The sequence below is a fragment of the Aquarana catesbeiana genome, linkage group LG13, assembly GCF_042186555.1.
Source record: "Aquarana catesbeiana isolate 2022-GZ linkage group LG13, ASM4218655v1, whole genome shotgun sequence".
Lineage (NCBI taxonomy): Eukaryota > Metazoa > Chordata > Amphibia > Anura > Ranidae > Aquarana > Aquarana catesbeiana.
The window spans coordinates 71,455,832-71,481,072 of record NC_133336.1 but is presented as its reverse complement, the minus strand read 5'-3'; the positions used below and the strand labels follow the sequence as shown (position 1 = coordinate 71,481,072).

The following is a 25,241-nucleotide window of genomic DNA, read 5'->3' as shown; positions in this document are numbered from 1 at the left end:
CAAGTTGCTATTGCACGTTTCTTGCAGGTCTGACACAACGCCAGGCATGATACTGTGCAAATCTGAGATGACCCAGAACTAGAATCCCATCCAGGAGTCAGCCATTGGTTCCCCCTCACTCATCCACTATTGGATAATCTTTGCTTATTTTTCTTTTATCTAGGTTTCTAGCCTTTTTAGTGCTCGCTGTCAGAAACCATGAAATCAGACCAAGACAGAAGTACAGTTAAATCACACCTGTTTAATAATAAAAGTAAAAAAAACAAACGTAGTCAAAATATAGCCAAAGTTTAGTAACCGGAATGTATAGTCAGCCAAGCCAGAAGTCGGGGATCAATGTAGTTGAACAGCAAGCAGGATCTGGAGCCAGAAGGGATGTCAGCAAAGCCAGTCTTTGAACAGGAACGCAGGAGATAGTTTCTTGTGATGTGACCAAGGCAAAGGTAGAACAATCTCTGGACTGAACGGCTTAGGTAGGCAGGACTGATGAGCAGAATCATCAACAGCTGAGTAACTGTGGAGAGAGATGGGAGCTGGCAATTAGCTGACAGCTGAGCGGCCAGCTCAGAGAAGGAAGGGCTGAGCCCAACCCTGACACTCGCCTAGGTAATAATGAGGTAGGGTCCCCTCCTGCTGCCCCCCAGGACATTCTACATCCCAGGAGACAGTTTTAGTGATGGGCACATGTGCAGCACCAAATGACATGTGTGCGCAGACGTGCTGCGGCTTTTTTGGATCTGCGCACACACGGAGAGTCTGCATGTAGCACTCCTCCTGCATGGGGTAGAGGAGTGGACTCGCCTCCAGCAGGTAGGGTTGCCACCTGTCTGGGTTTCCTCCGGACAGTACATGTTTTGAATCATGTGTCTGGGTTTCAGACTGCCTGATACCCGGATACCTTATTCAGCCCGGACTGTGGCTCCCAGGCAGGATTGCTGGCTGCAGTTGTAAGCCAAGAGTCTCTGTTACACTTTCTCTCACACTGCCCAGACCCAGCACTGACAGTCCCCTGTCCCCTCCTCTGTATGGCCTGGAGAGATAAGAGAGCTGATCTGCTCCTCCTCCTCCCGCCCCTCTCCTCCTGTGTCTGCCCCGCCCACATTCTAATCTCAAGCAAGTGCTGTGCCTCTTTCAGTGCTGTGCAAGGGGGTATGGATGGGAAAATTGAAGCCCAGCAGCCACAGCTATATCCTGCATGAAATATTCTGATGTCTGATCCTCCTTTCTGGGGTGAGTGAGCTCACCGTCCATCCCCTGTCTGTGACTGAAGTTTCCCCCCTCCCTGCCTTCTCTCTCCTGCCTCTGAGTTAGTACACTAATGTAAGGGGGGCTCTGATGTAAGGGGTGCTCTGTGGACTTTGGGGGGGGGGATTTGGTTAGCAGAGACTCCCTTACATCAGGGTTCCCCTTAATCCAGAGTCCACAGTGTTCCACATTACATTAGACCCCCCTTAAATCGAGGTTCTCAGAGAACCCCTTACAATGCCTTGAAAAAGTATTCATACTTCCTGACATTTTCTACATTTTGTCATGTTACAATCAAAAACGTAAATGTATTTTATTGGGATTTATGTGATAGACCAACACAAAGTGGCACATAATTGTGAAGGAAAATGATAAAGGGTTTTCAACATTTTTACAAATACATGTGAAAAGTGTGGTGTTCATTTGTATTCAGCCCCCTTTACTCTGATACCCCTAACTAAAATCTAGTGGAACCAATTGCTTTCAGAAGTCACCTATTTAGTAAATAGAGTCCACCTGTGTAAAAAATGTAATCTCAGTATAAATGCAGCTGTTCTATGAAGCCCTCAGAGGTTTGTTAGAGAACCTTAGTGAACAAACAGCATCATGAAGGCCAAGGAACACACACTAACTCAGACTCAGCAGAGAGAAGGGAGGAAGGAGGGAGACTTCAGTCACAGACAGGGGATGGATGGTGAGCTCACTAACCCCATGATGGAGGCCTACACAGCACAAACTTTGCACACATCCTCATCAGTAAATAGCACAGGAGAGAAAGCTCACCAGGACATTCCCCAAGCTTTAAAGCGGTAGTAAACCCAGCCATAAAACAGTTTAATTTCCGGCATGTGCCGGAAATGCAGCACTCCCATTGGTTGTGCTCTCAACCAAACTGTCAAACCATCCAATGGCTGGTGTCATAATTGATCACATGTGCAGCACAGAGGCAAAGATGGCAGCTTCCTTGGCTGAAAACAACAGGAGGGTTTACTAACACTTTAATAGCCTCCTGCAGGTAGTGGTAGCCAGAAGGGGCATAAAAGCTCAATAGAACAAGATTTGCTACTTTTCCATAATTATTGCCCTAAGTGCCAGTGACACCCAGTGGTGGCAGTAGTGTACTGCAGTAATAAACTAAATAAGCTAAATTTACTAGACACCCCTGAAATACAGGAAATACATGCATATGAACAAACACCACAGGTATCAGCATGAACCCAGAAACTAGAAAACATTGGTGCATGTGTACATACATATGCAGGAATTACCCGGCAATTCCCATAGACCTGCGGCACATATGCATGCATACAGGGAACTTAAAGATGGAGGGGTGTTGGGGGGTTCACCTTAAAGCTGAACTCCAGGCAAGCAGCTAAATACTTATGGGTGGTGTTTTACCTGCAAAAAGCATTTGTATTTATCCAGTCTTGAGATTTAGGCCTCAAGCTCCCGGGCACATCTGCCCCTACAGTGTAAAGGGAAGCCTGGGGGCCACAAATGGTGTGTACAGCCTGCTGCCGGCAAGATTGTCAAAATCAAACACAGGCTAAAATATGGTACTTGGGTCCAGGAACGTATGCCCCGAACTCAAAAAGTCTGTGTTTTGGGGCATATGTATTGGGCTACAGCCCTATATGTGGGGATCGCTCAGATGTGTGTACAGCTGAAGTATATTTTACCTGTCAATACTTTTTTGACAGGCTGCTGGCAGCAGATAGTACATTCCACCTGGGCCTCCCGGTCACCTGTGTGCATAAGGCCTTAAGCTGGCCATACACCATACAATTTTCTTATTCCATTTTCTTTAGATTTACCTTCAACTATGTAGTAGAAGGGCCTGCCTGATTGCATACAAATTGAAAGTGTTTAGGTCTGACCTCATATTATAGGGTTTTGGTAAATCTAAAGAAAAATTGTACAAGAAATGTGTATAATGTATGGCCAGCCTTACACATCTCTGGCACAAAAAAAACAGCTCCTGTACGGCACAGGAGGGGACCTGATCGTTCTATCCAGCTGTTTCACTTTTACTTACAGTTCCCCTCCCCACTTCCACTCTGTGACTAGACCACGAAGGAGAAGCCACTGACTGATGAGCTCATCCCTTTGTTACACTCCTTTTTCCTCCTATCAGCATGCTGCTTGCATTACAGCACAACTGATTGGTTTCTTGTGCTGCTTCTCCCTCCCCCTCTTTGACCCCTGCTCTACAGTCTGTACAGTAAATGGCAAGAGCCTGACAACAAGTCAGATTTAAGTACTTGCACATCTTAAAAATGAAAAAATACATTTAATAATGTATTAATCAACACAGAGCTGTATTAATTGTGACATTTAGATCTGCCTGACGTTCGGCTTTAACTCCCTTGTCTACCAATGTCCCTTTATAAACCGCACAGTATACAAGTGGTTAAAGCAAGCTCGCTGCTGCACCCGTGAGTTTTCTAATGATGTTTAGAGCCTGTGAAGAGGTTTCAGATAAAAAGAGACGCTGGATCACTGTTATTGGGGCTCTGAAGGTGTTCACCCCCCAACCCTCGGTGGCAGTGCCCACGTTGGTCCCCGAGCTCTCCTGTTCCTCTGCTGCGAGTAATGAACCTAGAATTGATGTGTATTACATCACTTCTGAGTTCACAGCTGTCATGCTAATTAAGCACAGGAGACCCTGGGGGTCTAATAAGTTCTTGATATCTCTATAAAGAGGACCTGTCACCTGTCAATGCTATAACATAGGGGGATTCTTAGCCCCCTTGTGATAGCAGTAAAGTTAACAAAAGTAAAAAAAAAATTATATAAAAAAAAAAATATATATATATATATATTTTTAACCTCTTTACACAGGCGCCTCCCAGCCCTTTAAGAGGTTTACGACGCCGGGAGGTGGGGCTTAAGAGCACATGACCGCTGTGGTTGGCTGTCACTGTGGTCATGTGATCCAAAAACTCCCGATGACAAGCTGCGAATGGGAGCTTTCAGTTAGGTGCTGGCAACTGTGTCGGGAGTGTGCACCATGCATGCTCTCAGCACAGCTGTAGGGGCAGCAATTCATGCAAATATGTGGCCCCTCTGCGCCAAGGACCAGGCACAGAGAGGCTGCATTGCGTGCGGCCGACGCCAAGGGGCTTGGTCACCCCTGTGCACACCCCAGTTCAAACGCACAGCATAGGTTGAGCATGTTTATGTAAACTATAAATTGTGCCATACGTGGGGTGTCCCTGTGAACATCCGAGTGAGGGCAATAATTCTAGGCCCAGAATTCATGGATAACTCTAGACTAATAACCTGTAAATGCTTTTAAAGTGTTGCCTATGGACAATTAGGGTTGCCATGATTGTGTGTGATTTCACGGGCGTGAGCAATTTTAAGGCTTGATTTGTTTGGTATCTATTTGATGCGACCCCATCTTTTATATTTTCTCAAAAAGCTGGGTATGATGTGTTTATTTGCACCAATTTTAATTTTAGTATATTTTTCCTACCAATATGCATTGATAAATGGCTGCACAAATATCCCTGCTTTTAGAAAACATTGTTTTCTAGCAAAAAAAGCAGTTTTGAACATCTGGGTGAAAAAGTAAAAAACTGCCCTGGTAGACAAGTGGTTGAGGAAATGTTTTCAGCATTTGCCATTAACACATGTAAATATTTTTTAAAGGATTCTTGTACTGAGAGATATATGGAGGCTGCCATTGCTGAATGTGGAAAATGCTTTTTGCCTTACTGGCTCAGACTCTGAGTCATGTACCAGTACAATCTTGCAGCCATGGAAGTCAGAACGTTGTGATCTGGTTCAAGATGATAGAAAGGCAACAGTAACTCAAATAACCACAAGTTACAACCAAGGTATGCAGAATACCATTTCTGAATGCGCAACACATCAAATCTTGAAGCAGATGGGTTACAGCAGCAGAAGACCACACCAGGTGCCACTCCTGTCAGCTAAGTACAGGCAACTGAGGCTACAATTAGCACAGGCTCACAAAAAATTTACAATAGAAGATTAGAAAAACGTTGCCTGGTCTCGATTTCAGCTGCCACATTCAGATGGTAGGGTCAGAATTTGGCGTAAATAACATGAAAGCATGGATCCATCCTGCTTTGTATCAACGGTTCAGGCCGGTGGTGATGTAATGGTTTGTGGGATATTTTATTTGCACACTTTGGGCCCCTTAGTACCAATTGAGCATTGTTTAAATGCCACGGCCTACCTGAGTATTGTTGCTGACCATGTCTATCCCTTTATGACTACAGTGTACTCATCTTCTGATGGCTACTTCCAGCAGGATAATGCACCATGTCACAAAGCTCAAATCATCTCATCACTGGTTTCCTGAACATGGCAATAAATTCACTGTACTCCAATGGGCTCCACAGTCACCAGATCTCCATCCAATAGAGCACCTTTGGGATGTGGTGGAAGGGGAGATTCGCATCATGGATGTGCAGCCGACAAATCTGCAGCAACTGTGTGATGCGATCATGTCAATATGGACCAAAACGAACACCTTGTTGAATCTATGCCATGAAGAATTAAGACAGTTCTGAAGGCAAAAGGGGGTCCAACCCGGTACTAGCAAGATGTACCTAATAAAGTGGCCAGTGAGTGTATATATTGCAACATTCACATCAGTCCCTACCCTCAAGGAGCTTATTTTCTAAGGTCCCTAACTCGCATACTAGGGCCAATTTAGACAGGATCCAGTTAACCTACCAGCATGTCTTTGGAGTGTGGTAGTAAACCAGAGTACCCAGAGAAAACCCACACAGGCACAGGGAAAGCATGCAAACTCCAGGCAGGTAGTGTCGTGGTGACCCTAGTGCTGCTAGGTGGAAGTGCTGACCACTTAGCCACTGTGCTGCCCACTGGATGGCTGGGTGTGTGTGCGTGGCTTACCTGGAGAGCATCTGTGCTGTAAAAACAAGTCCAATCCATAGAGGCTCCACCTCACAATTTAGAGGACTTTTAAGTATCTGCTACTGATACCTTGATGCCAGAACCCACAGCATACCTTCCGAGGTCTAGTGGTATCCTGTCAGAAACCATGAAATCAGGCCACGACACAAGGACAGTTAAACCACACTTGCTTAATACCCTGTTTCCCCGAAAATAAGACCTAGCGTGATTGTCGGTGATGGCTAAAATATAAGCCCTACCCCCAAAATAAGCCCTAGTTAAAGTCCTTGTAGGTCTTATTTTCAGCGTAGGGCTTATTTTCGGGAAAACAGGGTAGGGCTTATTTGGGGGGGGTAGGGCTTATATTGCAGCCATCACTGACAATCACGCTAGGTCTTATTTTCTTGGGAAACAGGGTAATAAAAGTAAAAAGTTCAGTAACTGGAAGGGAAAGTCAGCCAAGCCAGAAGTCAGGGATCAATGTAGTGGAACAGCGAGCAGGATCTGGAGCCAGAAGGGATGTCAGCCAAGCAAGTCTTGAACAGGATCGCAGGAGATAGTTTCTGTGATGTTGACCAAGGCGAAGTCAGAGATCCACTGGGCTGAATGGCTTAAGTAGGCGGGACTGATGAGCAGGATATCATCAACAGCTAAGTAACTGTGGAGAGATAGGAGCTGGCAATTAAGTGACAGCTGAGCGGCCAGCTCTGAGAAGGAAGGGCTGAGCCCAGCCCTGGCATAGCCATACCTCGAAGGGTCAGCACTGTTTTAGCAGCAAAAAGGGGGATCTACTCATTATTAGGCAGGTGACCATGAAGTTATGGTTAATCTGTGTATATCAACACTAGAGGATGCATAAAATTGTATTTCATGGCTTTCCTATGAATATATGGCTGGTGACCATTAAATCTTGGAAGAAAAGATGAGCCTAGATCTTTACAGCCATGCCACAACTGTGTAGAAATCTCCATTTAAGATAACAACAAACAAAATGTTATTTGGGATAGAACCCTGCCTGACTCCAATCAATACAGAAAGATCAGTTTGGATTGAATTACATTTTAAAATCTCATTGTCCTTTGTACACTAGCTAAGATTTTAAATGTGGCTGACAGTGGACGTGTCTGGAATGGCGGCTGAAATGGAAAAAGATAGATATGTTTCGATGTTGGATGGCGTGCAGAATAGAATGTAGGGCTTAGATGAGCTGAGACTCCCTGGAGAAGTAATTGTAGTCTCTGACAAAGAGGAAAATCTTCAGGGTACAGAAACCTTATTACATAGCAAAAACACCGACTGACTGTATACGAAAATAAAAAAACATTATGTGTCTGAAAATTCTGATGTGTCTCCGAAGAGCTTTTAACACATAAAGGTTGGTGGAGTCAGTAGTATAAATTAAAACTATGGCCTCCAAGTCAAAAAAATTTACTGGAACACTTAATTGAACACACATCCGCAGTTTAGTTTTTTTTCATGGTGGCCATACACACTTTAATAAATTATTTGATTTAATTTACCAATTGATCTCTCCTAATAGGAGCAATCAGGGGGGGAAGTGGATTTTGATAGATAATTGTAACATATGATCATAGGTTATCAATGCATCTCTGTTTTTACCATGTAATTTCATGATCTGATCGCTCAAACTATGATTACTTTTTTAAGCATCTCAGTTCTGCCGATGCAACATGATTGATCATTTTCTACTCTTACCAGTTGACTCAGTTTGATTGAATTTATCTAAATCAATTGGAAGGTGAGTTATGCTTTTTCAAGTGCTTGCTTATTTGATCCTTTTGATAGAATCATATATCAGCATTGAAGCCTGTACAGTGCCTTGAAAAAGTAAATTTTCCTAATTTTGTTATGTTACAACTAAAAACCTAAATGTATTGCATTGAGATTTTATGTGATAGACCAACGCAAAGTGGCACATAATTGTGTAATGGAAGGAAAATGATAAATGGTTTCACATATTTGTAAAAAAAAAATTGAAAAAGTGTGGAGTGCATTTGTATTCAGCTCCCCCGAGCCAATACTTTGTAGAACCAACTTTTGCTGCAATTACAGCTGCAAGTCTTTTTGGGGATGTCTATCTAGATGTGCAAAGCTGGTAGAGTGAAATTTTTGCCCATTCTTGTTTGCAAAAAAGCTCAAGCTCTGTGAGATTGTATGGAGAGCGTCTGTGAACAGCAATTTTCAAGTCTTGCCACAGATTCTCGATTGGATTTAGGTCTGGACTTTGAGTGGGCCATTCTAACACATGAATATGCCTTGAGATAAACCATTCCATTGTAGCTCTGGCTGTATGTTTAGGGTCGTTGTCCTGCTGGAAGGTGAACCTCCGCTCCAATCTCAAGTCTTTTGCAGACTCTAACAGGTTTTCTTCTAAGATTGCCCTGTATTTGGCTCCATCCATCTTCTCATCAACTCTGATCAGCTTCCCTGTCCCTGCTGAAGAAAAGCATACCCACAACATGATGCTGTCATCACCGTGTTTCACGGTGGGGATGGTGTGTTCAGGGTGATGTTCAGTGTTAGTTTTCCACCACACATAGCGTTTTGCCTTTAGGACAAAAAGTTCAATTTGACCAGAGCACCTTCTTCCACATGTTTGCTGTGTCCCCCACATGGCTTCTCGCAAACTGCAAACAGGACTTCTTATGGCTTTCTTTTTGCCACTCTTCCATAAAGGCCAGATTCGTGGAGTGCGCAATAGTTGTCCTGTGGACAGATTCTCCCACCTGATCTGTGGATCTCTTGCAGCTCCTCCAGAGTTACCATGGACCTCTGGGCTGCTTCTCTGATTAATGCTCTCATTTCAGTTTAGGTGGACGGCCATGTCTTGGTAGGTTTGCATTTGTGCCATTCTCTTTCAATTTTCAGATGATTGATTGAACAGTGCTCCGTGAGATGTTCAAAGCTTGGGATATTTTTTTTTATAGCCTAACCCTGCTTTTTTTTTATATAATCTTTATTTAAGGTGTTACACAGAACAAAAAATGGTAGGGGGGTCACAAATTAACAAAGAAGAAGTAATAAAACATAGAGAAATAACTAAATTAGTCATCTTCTTTCGCATTTTCCAAAAGAGTATATAGTTAAACAGTGAGCAGTATAGATCCTATCTTAGACTAATAAACCAATAAGGGTCCTCCTTAGACCTGGATAAACGATCCCTGTGGACATCCCTAGGCGATGATGTGCAGTCCCCCAGTTCCACTACATGACTGGGGTGCTCACAATGCCTCCTGGGATATGCACATCACATTTCCCAGGAGGCACTACAGTCATTCCCTTTATTAAGGAAAAGGGGGGCAGGCCTAGCAGTGCGTCATCGGGAAGTGATGCCTGAACCCTGAAGATATCTGCAGATGAGATTGGTGATGTAGCTGGGGGCGATGTTGTGTGTGGCCTTGTATGTTGTGGTTAGCATTTTGAATTTTATAGGGTGGGGTAGGGGAAGCCAGTGAAGGGATTGTCAGAGGGGGCAGCAGTCACGGATTGGTTAGTGAGGTGTTAATTAGTCTAGCAGCAGCATTCATAATAGACTGAAGGGGGGATAGTCTACGTAAGGGTAGGCCATTAAAGTGAGAGTTGCAGTAGTCAAGGTGGGAAATAATCAATTCAATAATCAAATCAATTATGTGCCACTTTGTGTTGGTCTCACATAAAATCCCAGGAAAATACATTTATGTTTTGGTTGTAACATGACAAAATGGGGAAAATTTCAAGGGGTATGAATATGTACAGGTACTGTATAGCCTCCATGATTCCCCCTGCAGAGTTCCACTAATACCTGTTGATTTTGCCACCTGATGCAGCTTGTTGTGATGGGGTGGCAATGATGCTGCACTGCTTCTGAATTCAGAGCAGAGTTGTCGCTTTCATGTAGTCTGTGCCTTTTTTAACTGCAGTGCTTGGAAAAATGTTACTGCCACTGTGAGCTGCAGTGTCTGGGAGGGGGAGCGTGTGAGACACATAGGAGGGTTAGGCTCAGTAACAGAAATTAAAGGAAATATTTTGTTTACCTTCTGAGCTTTGTCCATCAAATAGTAACTGGATTTTGGACTTCCTTAGACTGTCATACAGGAGCCTCTAGTTTTTCTTTTAGATTTACTTTTTAAAATTTTTCCCATATATTCATTGTCGGTTCTGTGTTTTCTACCTAATTTAAAAAGGAAATTTACTTTCCCCCTATTTATTTTTTTCCCCAGCTTACTTGATGCTGGGTTCCTCAGAGTTCAGATACTCACCCACCCAACAGATCCTGCAGAATCCTTTTCCCTGCAGCCTCTCCTTGGGTCCCACGCCGCTATGTTCTCCTGGGACGTCATCAAGAGGCTGCTGACTCTTCCGGGTTCAGGTGTCATTTCCTGATGACGCACTGCAAGGCCTGCTCCCCTTTTCCTTTAATAAAGGGAATGACTGTGACGTGCATATCCTAGGAGGCATTGTGAGCACCCAGTCATGTAGTGAAACTGGGGGATTGCACATCATCGCCTAGATGAGGAGGGAGGATGGGGACAGGCTAAAACCTCCACTATAAAAAAAATTACATTTTTGTATAGGTGGGTGTATGGTGGGTGCTAATAAGGAGAGGAGGCGAGTTATTCTTTACCCATCTTCATCTTTGCATGCTTCCCTTTACTTTACCATTATGGTTTGGTATGGTATGGTATCCCCGCGGCGATCGAGTCTGCCAGTCCCTCTACTTTCCTATTAAAAACTGACCACACTAAGCAGGAGAACACACTGGTCCGGTTCTCTAGCTGTGCTGGGAACTCAGTCTGTTCTCCGATGATTAGACTTGTCCTGACACCACCCCTGCAAGCTTTTCACTGTGAAGCTCAGGGTGCTGCTGTTTCTCCTCCCCCAGCTCTTATACAGCTTAGAACAGAGGGGATGATATTTTAATGGTTTGTATGTTTATACACACGTTTTGCCTTTCATTTCTATTTTAAACGGTTGTTTTACAAGGTGAGGGCTTACAATCACTTTGATTCATTTAAGGAGAAAAAGGTGTGTTTTTTTGTTATTGTTTTGGGTAAATTGGAGAGAGGTTACATCCTCCTGAGGTTGTTGTTTTATTATTTTTTTTTTGCTTTTGTGGTCTGTGGCACCCATTCATAATGTTGTCACCAGGAGAGGACTGATTGAGATTGAATGAGGACTGATTGAGATTTTACCTTCCACCTACTAAAGTGTTTTTTTTTTTTTTTTTACTTTAAAGGTTTTTTCAAGTTACATAAGACAAGGGCGGTTGGAAAAAAATTAGAATAAGCATATAAGAAGGGCATACAAGGACTGTACCCTTGCATTGGCATCATTATAGTTGTAGTTTTAAAGCCTAGTACACACAGGCCGAATGTTGGCTATTTCAAGTGCCAGTGTTAGGACTACAGATTACAGGGTGCCATGCCTCTGTGGCTTACGCATGCGTTTGCAAATGCGTGCGGACTGAACCCCTGTTTTTAACGCATACTGTTAGACAGGTCAGTTGGTTGTCTGCGAGCTGGTGGTAAGTAGGCTTGGATTTTTCCCTGGGCATTCCCCAGGTTTTGTTGATATCTGTGTACGGCAGCCAGACCGACAGAAGCCAGCCAAACTCTGACTGGCTCCTGATCAGCATCATGACTGGAGTGTTCTGACATGCGAGCCATCCCCCTGTCAGAACACTATCTCAGCAGGGAAGATAGCAGTACTAACATTGGGATGTTAGTACAGTGGCTCAGACCTGAGCTGTCAGTTATGAGTAGTGTGCAGTGATAATTTTGGCAGCAAATTTCAATTTAGTTTAAGTCTTAGGACTAAAATGGCATTTTAGTTTTAGTCCCATTTTAGTCTTTTGCAAGTGTTTTAGTTTTAGTCATAGTCTTTGACTAAAATGGCATTTTAGTTTTAGTCCCATTTGAGTCATCATATTTTAGTCGACTAAAATCTCCAGTAAATTTTAGTGTAATAAAATCAATCATTTTAGTCAACTAAAATCGAATGTTTTTCGTTAAATTGTAATGCATTATTTAGGCATTTCTCTATAGCAGTGGTTCTCAACCACTCTAGTGCCGTGACCCCTTGATAAAATTTCCCAAGTTGTGGGGACCCCTAACAGTAAAATTATTTTTGTACCGTGGGTAGTTAACACCCAAGGCAAGACAAGTAATTTGTGCCCCTAACTTACGGACATTTAGCTTTCCCTGAGTCCCTTCCACTCATACAGTGTTAAAAACCCTTATGGTACATTTTAGGATGTACCTCTCTTTCTCTTTGTTCTCCTTTCTTTCCCTTTTATCTCTCTCTATCCTAATTTCTTGGGGTTTATTCCCCATCCCTCTCTCTAGCCGTCTTTCTTGTTTTTTCTACTATTCTTTCTCTCCCTTGTTTCTTTGTTCCTTCCCCTTTTTTTCCTCTCCATTTATTCTCTATTTTTATTCCTTCTTTTACTCCTTGGTGGGTGGGGGTAATTGGATGAGTGGCAGTGCTAGTGGGTAGTTGGGATGAGTGGCAGTGCTGGTGGGGAGTTGTGATGAGTGGCAGTGCTGGTGGGGAGTTGGGATGAGTGGCAGTGCTGGTGGGGAGTTGTGATGAGTGGCAGTGCTGGCGGGGAGTTGGGATGAGTGGCAGTGCTGGTGGGGAGTTGGGATGAGTGGCAGTGCTGGTGGGGAGTTGTGATGAGTGGCAGTGCTGGCGGGGAGTTGGGATGAGTGGCAGTGCTGGTGGGGAGTTGTGATGAGTGGCAGTGCTGGTGGGGAGTTGTGATGAGTGGCAGTGCTGGTGGGGAGTTTGGATGAGTGGCAGTGCTGGTGGGGAGTTGGGATGAGTGGCAGTGCTGGTGGGGAGTGGGATGAGTGGCAGTGCTGGTTGGTAGTTGGGATGAGTGGCAGTGCTGGTGGGGGGTGGGATGAGTGGCAGTGCTGGTGGGGAGTTGGGATGAGTGGCAGTGCTGGTGGGGAGTTGGGATGAGTGGCAGTGCTGGTGGGGAGTTGGGATGAGTGGCAGTGCTGGTGGGGAGTTGGGATGAGTGGCAGTGCTGGGGGGAGTTGGGATGAGTGGCAGTGCTGGTGGGGAGTTGGGATGAGTGGCAGTGCTGGTGGGGGGTGGGATGAGTGGCAGTGCTGGTGGGGAGTTGGGATGAGTGGCAGTGCTGGTGGGGAGTTGGGATGAGTGGCAGTGCTGGTGGGGGGTGGGATGAGTGGCAGTGCTGGTGGGGAGTTGGGATGAGTGGCAGTGCTGGTGGGGAGTTGGGATGAGTGGCAGTGCTGGTGGGGAGTTGGGATGAGTGGCAGTGCTGGTGGGGAGTTGGGATGAGTGGCAGTGCTGGTGGGGAGTTGGGATGAGTGGCAGTGCTGGTGGGGAGTTGGGATGAGTGGCAGTGCTGGTGGGGAGTTGGGATGAGTGGCAGTGCTGGTGGGGAGTTGGGATGAGTGGCAGTGCTGGTGGGGGTTGGGATGAGTGGCAGTGCTGGTGGGGAGTTGGGATGAATGGCAGTGCTGGGGAAGTTCTGATCAGCCAACTTAGGGGCTCTTGATCAAGGTCATCTGCTGATCTGAGAACTGTAGTGGGGGCTTTTAATGGCAACTCTAATCACAGGTAGTGTTACTCAATGTGTCTCCGTCTTCACTGTCTCCAGCTCTGTGGTGTCTCGTAGCAGTGACACCTATGCCGAAATCAGGAGATAGGGTCTCCTCCAGCCCCTCCCACTTCACATTCCTCAGAAGTCATCTGACCTCTAGTCTCTGCCCCCCACCCATGCTGTGAACTGAATGAGCGGCTGCGAAAAGGCTGAGTGGGCGGCCGCGGGCTCCAGGAACAGCCCTGCCGGACGAAAAGGCTTAGAGAGCGGTGCGGGCTTCAGGAAAAGCCCAGGACTCGGTGACCCCTGGCAAACCGGCATTCGACCCCCAGGTTGAGGACCACTGTTCTAGAATTTCCAAACTCATTATATACTTAGTCCTGGAGTAAAAAAATCTAATATCATGTTATTATTTATGTTATTAACAGGATGTGCACAGTCACATTACAATTAATGGGCTGTATTTTAGCTTAGTAAAAAAATAAGCTGTACTGAGCTTTTTCAAGCTGCAGTGTGCAAGAGGCCTAACTAAAATAATTGCATTTCCATGTTCTGTGTACTGTGGGAGACCAGATATAATGAATGCAGGTCCTGGGTTTGGTAACACTTTAAGACAAGGATCTAGATAGCATTATTGTCTGAGATAGATTACATCAAACTAGATGAAGAGAGGTGATGGGTTCGTCTGGTGTAGCTCAGATCCCATAGAATTTTATATGGCCTATGACAGAGACCCATCCTGTCTAGAAAAATACATAAAATGTTTTTTTTTTAATTGCACTTATATCCTTAAAGGACGGATTTTGCCTGTTGCATTGACAGTGACAGAGGTTCTAACCCTTCCCCACCCCATCTAAGACAAAAAGAAAAAAGTTTTGTATGTTTCCTCCTGAAGGATGTTGAGCTGTACGGCTCAGATAAGAAGAATTATTAGCCTGCCTCTCGATTTGTCCCTGTATCTGATGCTCTGATGCAATCTGTCAGCTTGTCTCTGCTGTGCCTGGAGAAAGCCATTTGTAGCTTTTGTTGTGTTCTCCTGAGCTTTCCGCTGAATCTCATATGGGAGGGTTTTCATGACATCCAGCTGTGCCAGGTATATGGAACTCTATTGCCTTCAATGAAAATGTTCCTCAGCCACATGGGACGGTGTATCAGCATAGTACAGTAACCAGCAGCCACAGGAAATTTAAATGGCCTTTTATCATCTTCCACTTGTCAAATGCTGCACAATGATTTTCATATGAAGAGACACATTTAATGGTGAATACATTTTCTAGAGTCATTAAAGGGGAACTCTATTTTTTTTTTACTTTCTTTTTTTAGCTATATATGAAAAGTATGAAGTACACAGTGTTAATGGTGTGTGTGTGTGTTAGCATATTAAAGCATCTTGCTTTTAGGTAAAATGTGTAATTAACTGTATACATGGCAGGCGGCCTATTGATCCTCTTATCTCAATACTGATTGAAACCAATGGACACCGTAGGAGACCATCTAATTTAGCCTGCCTAGGCTTTAGGTCACAGGAGGAAACAGTTGTTTTATTCATGGAAGCAAGAAGAACTTTTCTTTACATAGAGTAATATTGTGATTCAGCACATGCATTACTGATTCAGGAGTTCTTTCATTCTAAAGGGTAAGTTCACCTTTTACACGTTTCCCAAAAAGGTCCCCATGCGCCTCAGTGCCCCCAATCAAAATGCTTTGCTCCCTTCCTCAACCAAGTGCCCACTTCTTCATCTACTGACACCAAAGTACTCCCCAATCCGTCAAAGTGCTCCCCTTACCAACGTCACTTAAAGGTGGTACCCGCTCCCATTTGTACATTTCCCGCTTTGGCGAGAATTACAGAATTTTGGCCTGCCCCCTTGCCCACTCGCAACCTCCTAGGAAACGTCACATGTCCCAGGAGGCTGCAGGACCAGCCTCAAAGTGCAGTGCCATCTTGTGCATGTGCAATGTGAAACAGCAGGAAGTCAGAGCCTGCTCTCACAGCTTAGATGGTGCCCCCGGGGATTCGAAGATTGATGAGGAACTGGCCTGGACAAAGACAGCACTAGACTCTTGGACTGGAGTATTTTAAAAGTCAGCAGCTAAAGTATTTGCTGCTGACTTATAATTTTTTAAACAAGTGCTTCACTTTAAGCACTCTGACATTTCCCCTGCACCATGTTTCAATCAGCAGAGCTCATATTCCCTGAGGAGTGCACAGAATAACAAAGTTACCGCACACATAATATTACACAGTGGGGTTTATTTACAAAAGGCAAATCTACTTTTCACTACAAGTGCACTTGGAAGGGCAGTCGCTGTAGATCTGAGGGGGACATGCAAGGAAAATAAAAAACAGCATTTTTGCTTGTACATGATTGGATGATAAAAATCAGCAGAGCTTCCACTCATTTCAGATCTTCCCCTCAGACCTACAGCGACTGCACTTCCAAGTGCATTTGCATTGCATCAAAGTTGATTTGCCTTTAGTAAATCATCTCCATTGTGTTATGACAGCTCATTCATTAGAAAAGGCTACTTAATGCACCACAACAGACCTGAAAATGTACCTGCAACACAAAGCACAGTAGAGCATTACTGTGCATTGCGATATTCTGCAAGTTGGGTGCATCGGAGGTACATTCCTTTTAGTGGCTGGAGGTGCTGCTCAAAATAACAATGCATTAACAAGTTACGGGCTACTCTGCATTGAGGTAACACACACATTTAGAGCTGCAACTAACGATTATTTTCATAATCAATTAGTTGGCCGATTATTGTTTCGATTAATCGGATAATAACCTTAAAGTGTGGTGTAGAATTTAGTTATTATGTAAAGTTTAAAAAAAAGGCATTTTTTTTCTTAAATATCTATATGCAGTGGTAAATATAAATAACCAACTATATGGTTAGAGAGCAAAATCTCTAATCCACTCTGAGAATAACAGACAGAAGAGATATACTGTATATACTATTAGAGGAGATATACTGTATATACTATTAGAGGTTGAATCTGGTAAATATCATCAGACTCAGATCCTTTTTTTAAAGAAAAAAAAAGTTAAAGACACTTTTGCAGATTTTCAAACAGAACTGTAATATATTATATGCTGGCCATACAAAAACAATGTCTTCCTTCAAAAAAAAAAAAAAAGTCATTTTAAGAACGTTCGTTCGATTTTCGAATCGTTAGTGGGGTCAAATCGACATTCGTTTTCAACCACAGTGACAGGAAAACTTAGAAATAATAGAAAACTGCTTGGTCAAAGGAATTTTCAGTGTATGTGGTTTTCGTTCAGAAATTACATTCATTTTAAAACAGAATGTTAAAAGCAAGTGAAAATTTCAAACAACATTCTTTCAGCGAATGTACAAAGATTTTTCATATGAATATTCTCATCTGAAAAATGAACCGTGTGGTCAGCATAAGGCTCGGTACACACCTATGCAGTTTGCTTTTGATCTGTTTCTACACTGCTTTTTGCTGTGCGTTAAGTGCAGTTTAGAGTGTCCCAATAGCAAGGTAAAGAAAACTTCTGATTTAGAACCACTCTCTTCCTGCCCAGGACTACATGTCCCATGAGGCATTGCTCCTCACACATTCACAAGTTCTCAGGCACTTACTGACATGTATGGATGGTGTACTGAGTATTTTCTGTATTTTCTGATATGTAAACAAATAATGCATTCTGTATGCAGGCCAACTAATCGGCTGGCCGATTAATTGATTATGAAAATAGTAATCTATTCATTTCATAATCGATTAGTTGTTGATTATTCAATTAGTTGTTTCAGCCCTACACACGTTACTGTAGTGCATAGGTATGTAGCCGGGCTAACACAAGTTGGTAAGATTAATTACATTAAGACTATGGAGGTTGATTTACTAAATATGCCTTCAGCTCACCCATCCAGAGACTATACATATTGGGGTTGATTTAATAAAACTGGAGAGTGGAAAATCTGGTGCTTCTCTGCAAAGAAACCAATCAGCGTCTGGGTTTTTGTCAAAGCTTAAAGTAGAGTTTCACCCAGAAGTGGAACTTCCGCTTATTTGCTTCCTCTCACCCTCCGGTGCCTCCCGCCCTCCGGTGTTTTTAACCGGTCCGGGAGACGGCGGCGCGGCGCGGCGCTGTCCCTGGAAAGTTTGGCCTCCTTCCTCTGCCGTCCGGCCGCGCATGCGCAGTAGGGAACCGTCTGTGAAGCCGAAAGTCTTCACTGCCGGTTCTCCTTAGTGGAGATGGCGGCAGCAGCAGCACCCGACAGTCGATCTGAAGATCAGCTCGGGGTGCCGACATCGCCAGCTCCCTGGACAGGTAAGTGTTCCTATATTAAAAGTCAGCAGCTACAGTATTTGTAGCTGTTGACTTTACTTTTTTTTTCCCCTAGGCTGGAACACCTCTTTAACTGCTTCAATACAGAGCACTTTTACCCCCTTCCTGCCCAGGTCAATTTTAAGCTTTCACCACTGTCTCACTTTGAATGACAATTGCGTGGTCACACAACGCTGTACCCAAATGAATTTTTTTTTTCTTCACACAAATAGAGCTTTCTTTTGGTGGTATTTAATCACCACTGGATTTTATATTTTTTGCTAAAAAACTAAAAAAGACCAAAAATTTTGAAAACACTATAATAATAATAATAAGTAATTTTTCTCCTTCATTGATGTGCACTGATGAGGCGACACTTATGATGCGGCACTGAAGGCTGCTGATTAGTTGGCACTGATGAGGAGGCACTGATAGGTGGCACTGATGAGCACTAATAGCTGACACTGATGGGCAGTCGGGATGTCCGCCGACCACCCGCGATCGCTCCACAGAGAGTCAGAACGGGGATCTGTTAATGTAAACAAACAGATCCCCGTTCTGACGGGAGTAGAGAGAAATCGTCTGTTCCTAGTGATTAGGAACAGCGATCTCTCTGTACTCCCTTCAGTCCCCTCCCCCCACAGTTAGAAACACCTCTCAAAAGTGTCCAATCTGTCTGCCGCAATGTCGCAGTCCCTCTAAAAATCACCGCCATCACTGGTAAAAAAAAAAAAAAATTAATAATAAAAATTCAATAGATGCTAGAACTTTTGTGCAAACCAATAAATGTGCGCTTATTGCAATTTTTTTTTTTCTTTACCAAAAATATGTAGAAGAATACATATTGGCCTAAACTGATGAAGACTTTTTTTTTAATTTATTTTTTGATGCCAGTCAGTGCTGGCTATCAGTGCTGCCCATCAACACTCCTCACTGCTGCCAATTAATGCCCATCAGTGCCACCTAACAGTGCACATAAGTGCGGCATATTCGTGCCACCTCATCAGTGCCCATCAGTGCTGCCTAATCAGCGCCCATCAGTGAAGGAGAAAAATTACTTATTTACAAAATTTACTGACAGAAACTAAGAAACATTTTATTTTTTCAAAATGTTTGGTCTTTTTTTTTTTTTTTTTTAGGAAAAAATAAAAAAACCCAGGAGTGATTACATACCACCAAAAGTAAGCTCTATTTGTGTGAAGAAAATGATAAAAATTGCACATGGTTACAGTGTAGCATGACCGCGCAATTGTCATTCAAAGTGTGAGAGCGCTGAAAGCTGTAAAATGGCCTGGGCAGGAAGGGGATGTAGGTGCCCTGTATTGAGGTGGTTAAGGGGGTAAATCCTTCTGGGGCTGAAGCGGTTAAGTAAATCAACCCCAATATGTATATTTCCTTTCAATGCAGAGACTGAAGGCATATTTTATGACTTGCTTTCCAGCTGATATTCTTTACATTCTCTGATATAAGTGTGAACTATATCCATGGTAAATGTAAATGTCCGGTCACACCTATAATTTCATGCAGGGCAGGTTTATTTAGCTAGGAGCACTGCCTTTGGCAAACAGGGTCAGTTTGAAATGTTTTCTCATGCTGCATGTGAAGTGCCACCCAGAGCAAGCTGCATATAGTGCATGGAATAATCTTTAAACAATTCCTCCAAAAATGTACAGCATTACCTTACTTTAATCAAAGCTGCACAGTTTATTTTGCACTATTTTTTGCAACTTCAGGTGTGACTTGCATAGACCTTATTTCTCTATAAGTTTTTAGCTATTTTGATGTTGGATACATTTTTAACAGAATATTTGGTATATACAGTGCTGTGAAAAATGTAATTGCCCCCTAAACCCTCTGCTGCATAACCCAAGTGCGCTTGAGCTCATGAACTGATGGCCAGACATTCTCCTTCAGGATTTTCTGGTAGCGCACAGAATTCATGGTTCCATCAATTATGGCAAGTTGTCTAGGTCCTTGTTTGATGATCTGAATCATTTAAAGGAGTAGTAAACTGCAGTTGAACAAAAAAAAAATATCTCCTGCAAGGCAATGTCACTGTCACCACTGAGAGGGCTTCCATCTTCCCACCGTCTTCCTTTCAGGTTCACGGCCTCTGGCTACATGAGTGGCCGGGGGCCCAATGACGTCACTCCAGGGCATGTGTGCAGGAGTCGCCGTTTACGGCATGGACGCTGAATGTCCGGCACTGTATGCCGGCATGACGACACCAGCTGCATGCACTCTGAATATTACCTAAACAGTGCAAGTTTAGGAGATATTCAGAGTACCTACAGGTAAGCCTTATTGCTGGCTTACCTTTAGGTAAAAGTGGTAAAACAGAGTTTACTAAGACTTTAAAGTGTTTGTTAACCCCCCAAAAAATAGAGATCCTGCTCCCTTAAAGCAGATTAAACAGCACAGTGCTTGTGCTGTGTGATCTGCCCCCATCTAAACTGTAAAAAAAAACCTGGTTGATCCTGCCAATTCTTGTATCCCCCTCTCTGCACTGACCACGATAATCAGGGCTGCTGAGCCCTGACCACCGTGGTCAGCGAACGTCCCACAGCCTGCTCTCAGCTCTCCTCTCCCCTCACCCCCTTCTCCCTGCTTGTCAGCTCTGTTCTGTGTCTCCCCCCCCCCCCCCCCCCCCCCCATCAGTATAAATAATATTTTATATATGGTACTGCCAGCCCCTCTAATATAGTTAGGCATAGCAAACTGCCTTATACTTTTTTTTTTTTTAAACAAGGCTTGTAAATACCAATTTTGCATGATCTTCAGGCCATTCTTGTGACTCTCAGCTGGTTTCCAGGGCTACTGCAGGAGGGGCTGAGCTGCCATATGACCTCCTTGGCTGACGTCCCAGGGAGATCTCGGCCCCTCCTGCAGTATCCATGTATTGGAGCTGTACAGCGGCCGCAAGTCACATGAACGGCCTGAAGATCGCTCTAAATTGGTATTTCCAAGCCTTGTTTATATAAAAGACTATTACAGTGTGCTATAACTAATAATAGAGGGTCTGGCAGTGATTAATACTGTAATACTATAATACTGAAGAGCGATTCTACCCCCTTCACGATCTTAAAACAGCATTTCTATGATTTAGTGCAGAGACAAAAAAACAAAAAAAAAAACAGCCTGCCAAGTTTATTACAACATTGCTTAGGTGGGGATAAAGAAAAACCTTGTAACATTTAGTTCTTTAGATCAAAGGAATGAACTTCCGTCTGTAAATGAGGTCAGTTTAACCACTTAAAGACTAAACCTTTTGACACTTGTTGCTTACAAGTTAAAATCAGTATTTTTTCCTATAAAATTACTTAGAACTCCCAAATAATATATAAATATATTTTTAGCCCTAGAGAATAAAATGGCGGTTTTTGCAATATTTTATGTCACACTGTATTTGTGCAGCGGTCTTTCAAATGCAATTCTTTTGGAAAAAATACACTTTAATGAATTAAAAAAAACTAAACAGTAAAGTTAGCCCAATTTTTTTGTATAATGTGAAAGATGATACACCACGAGAATTGTGATCTTTATTCTAAGCAAAAAAATGTATTCTCATTTTAGCCAGAATCGTGCAACTCTACTTGCTGATTATGCATACGGTTTAATAATTAATATTGTCTTTTTTACATTTCAAGGACTATCTTTTTGGGTTACATCAGCTGTCCCATCAACATGAAGAAGTCACTGGTCTTCCATCTATGCAGTCTGCTATGTACTATGCTGCTTGTGTCACCAAAGGCTTCATGTCTTTCTCTTCAGATGCTGGAAAAAAGGGACACCCAAGATGGAAATGAAGAGCTTGTTGGGATGGGTGTCCCAGAATCGTTGCCTGGTGGATCACTTCTTCCAACCCCATCTTCCATACTCAACGATGTCAATGTGTCTGTGATCTTGCCAAATGGGCCGATTGTGCCAGAGGAAATACAAAATGGCTCTGGACTTCTGAACACCAGCAATGTTAACACATACCCAGAGGCAAATAATGTTAGCGTTGCTAGTGAAGCTGGCCCCTCCAGTGAGAATGGTCTTCTGCCTACACTTGGTTCTAGCACTGATTACCCAACTGGTGTCACATCTCTTGGTATACCTATCCAAGGAGATCCAAAAGGACCTAGCCAGCTTCCAGATGAGAAGAGTGTAAATTTAGATCAAAGCAATTTGGACAATTCATCCCAAGTTAACACCATCGAGATGTTAACTACCAATCCTAGAACCAGCATTTTCAAGACAGACGACAACCAGCCCACCACATCTTCTCCACTCATTGGTCAGATGATTACCTTTGTTAATGCAATAACATCTGAAAGTCCCACAGGCTTGGGAACCTCAATGTTGGACAACCAAAATAATGGTAGTTTGTCCTCTACAATGTCACAGATAAACGAGGAATGGGATGACACCAAAGGTACAACTCAGAGTTCTGATACCGCTAGTAGTGATGTTATAACCCCAGGTCCAGGCCAGGTGTTAGAAAATGAAAGCAGTAAGACTGCCGTGTTTACAATTCATCCAGGAGTGACTGTCCCATCTGATGACAAATCTGTATTCAGTACTGACGAAAAGATGACTGAAGAAAAGCTATCATCTGAATTTACGGAAACTGTATTGTCTCCTGGACCTGAGGCAGAGGACTTCCCTACACCACTACCAAGTACGGCTATTGATGGTGCCCAAGCTCAAGATTTTCCAGTGTACACAGGTACATAGAACATCAGGAATTATAAACCGTATGCTATATTGTCCTTTCTAGAGAGACGTTGTCATTTTATAGCAGGTGTGGTACTGACATAAAACATTTCAAAGGTACCAACAGTGCTGAAATGCTGGAATATTTTGCTTCCAGCAAGTCAGTGTGTTAGACTTCATATTTATTCCTGAGCAATGCCTTGTACATCCCGGGATGTACATTGAGGCTCTAATTCTGTCTAAGTTAATATTAAAGCGAAAAAAAAGCCTAACACTATATAATCTCAAAAAGGTTCCCTCCTACCTATTCTGACTAACTTATATAAAAAGAATGTGTACTTAACTGTTTTTATTCAACTCCAGTCACATGATCCCATAGCTCCAGCTTCTCTGTTTTAGTGAAAGGCTGCTGCAGGGGAGAGAAGGGAATGCCGACCAAGGCTGGGCAGTGGGTTGGAGCCTATGGGTGACGTCATGGCTTCCAGAATTCCTAGCCATTGTCAAGCCCTTCCTGAGCCAGAGCTGCAGGATCAAGTGATTAGACCAGATTTTTTTCTATACAGGATAGGTAGGGGGGGAGGGAGCATTTTTAAAAATAGACTTGGGCTCGGTCATAGAAGGTTCAAAATTTTGGCCAGTTCAGCAGGAACTGGCTGAGATTCAAACCGTTTGTGGGCAGGCTGAATGTACCAGGTCGTTTGAGCGATCAATTTGGGTACAACCAGCCTGCCGGATTTACTTGGGATTATCACTAGCAGCTACTATGGCTGCTAGCAATAATCACTGTCTTCTCCTGACTGGGATTGATTCCCCCACGGGGAGAATACATTGTCTCAGCAAGAGGGATTCCCCTGCCAGCACTATCTGACCCGTGGTTGCAGGAAAAATTTCACACCGCCTATGGCCTGCTTTAGGCTTTTCTTCCACTTTATTTCAAGTGTTGTATCTGTTCTACAAATGCAAAAAAATGCCTGCCAGAAATCTTGAGTGCTGGTAACTTCCTGTGCAGTCTGCTTCTGCTGACTGTTATCACATCTACAGGCTAGTAAGCTGCAATATATCGCATTTTTGTTCTTGTGTTTAGATACACTTTTTAACGAAACGTCCCACACTCCGCTTGAGTGCTTCTGTCAGTATATTTCTCTTCCATTGGTCTCGTGTTCCAGGACTTAGGATCTGGCTATAGAACACCCAAGAACCAGACAACACCAGTCTTGGAGTACATCCGGAATAGCCTGCTTTTTTTGAGATCTCAGACAAATATATACACCAGGATGACAATACAAACTGTAATCAGAAACCTAATTAACATGAGCTAATTAACTAATCCTTTAACCAGACAGGTGACTCAGAGATATGACCTTTTAGGGCAGCCTTGACGTCTCCTAGCACCCCGACTATACAATACACATTATCATAAATATCAACACAGAACTCCTTCAAACCATTGCAGGGTTAATTAGCACAAACAACGGGTGAAAGACTCTTAGAAGCCATACTAGACTTATTTACATTATAGCAGACAACAGACAGACAGGTGGCTGGAGTTGATGACATCAGGTGGCTGGAGTTGATGACATCAGCATCTTCTAACAGTATGTGTCCCAACAGTATGAATCAGTCACTATTTCTAGTATGGCATATACAGGTTTCCCAGAGTCTGTGTGTCTTGGGGGGACATGGACCTGAATCCAAAGTAACACCACCTCAAGGGTCCCCAGGCATACAGCTCACAAAGAGCACCGTTCACCGTTCCCCCAAAATCCAGGGCCCATAATCACTAGGCAAGAGGCCAGCATTCAGTCCACTCCAAAAGCCTCTGTCCCGGGTGAGTCCATCAAACACTTTAAAGCAGAATGTCACCTCAAAGGGGAAGTTCCACTTTCTGCCTTCACTTCCTCTATTCTATTACTACTTTTTTGGGGGGAGGGGGGTGAGTACCTGGTTTTGACAGGTACCCACCTCTTACTTCTGATCAGATCGCTGAGGCACATCCATTGGAAATTCTCCTCCAATCCCTCTCTGCCCGCACCCTTCTGTAACATGTCAGAGGTCCTAGAATGGTGCGGGACAGTTCACAAAGTGCAGTGCAAATCCTGCATGTGCAGTGAGCAGCCGGCTGTGAAACCACTAGAAATCACAGCCGGCTGCCCACAGTAAACATGTCGGGGACCTGAAGACCGGTGAAGGACTGGTTTTGGTGAGGACAGCGCTGGAACCCTGGATAGGTGAGTGTCCTTTTTTTTTAAAGTCAGCAGCTTCAGTATGTGTAGCTGCTGACTTCACAGGGTGAAGAACCGTTTTATATCAGATCTCCAGCCAAAAATAGCAGCAAATATTAATAGCCCATTAAAAGAGAAAATAACAAAATCCACAGATTTTCCCTGCGGTACTTATTTCTGCTGGTAGACATCCGCAGTCAGATGACCAGCATCATTCAACTGGCTTCCTCTGAACTCAGGTGATCATGGGCCTGCCTGTGACTGAACAGTATAAGCATGCTTCTTCCCAGCACATGAACTAAT

The 25,241-nt window shown here is 43.6% G+C and overlaps 1 protein-coding gene across 3 annotated transcripts in view; it reads left to right on the top strand.

Moving 5' to 3' along the window:
* ARMH4 (armadillo like helical domain containing 4) overlaps positions 1-25,241 on the top strand; it is a 268,545-nt gene that overhangs the window by 34,434 nt on the left and 208,870 nt on the right. For all 3 annotated transcript variants that reach the window (XM_073609399.1, XM_073609397.1, XM_073609398.1), the window contains exon 2: positions 21,666-22,729. In XM_073609399.1, the coding sequence (XP_073465500.1) occupies positions 21,703-22,729 (1,027 nt within the window). In that variant the 5' untranslated portion in view covers positions 21,666-21,702. The remainder of the gene's footprint in view (positions 1-21,665; positions 22,730-25,241) is intronic.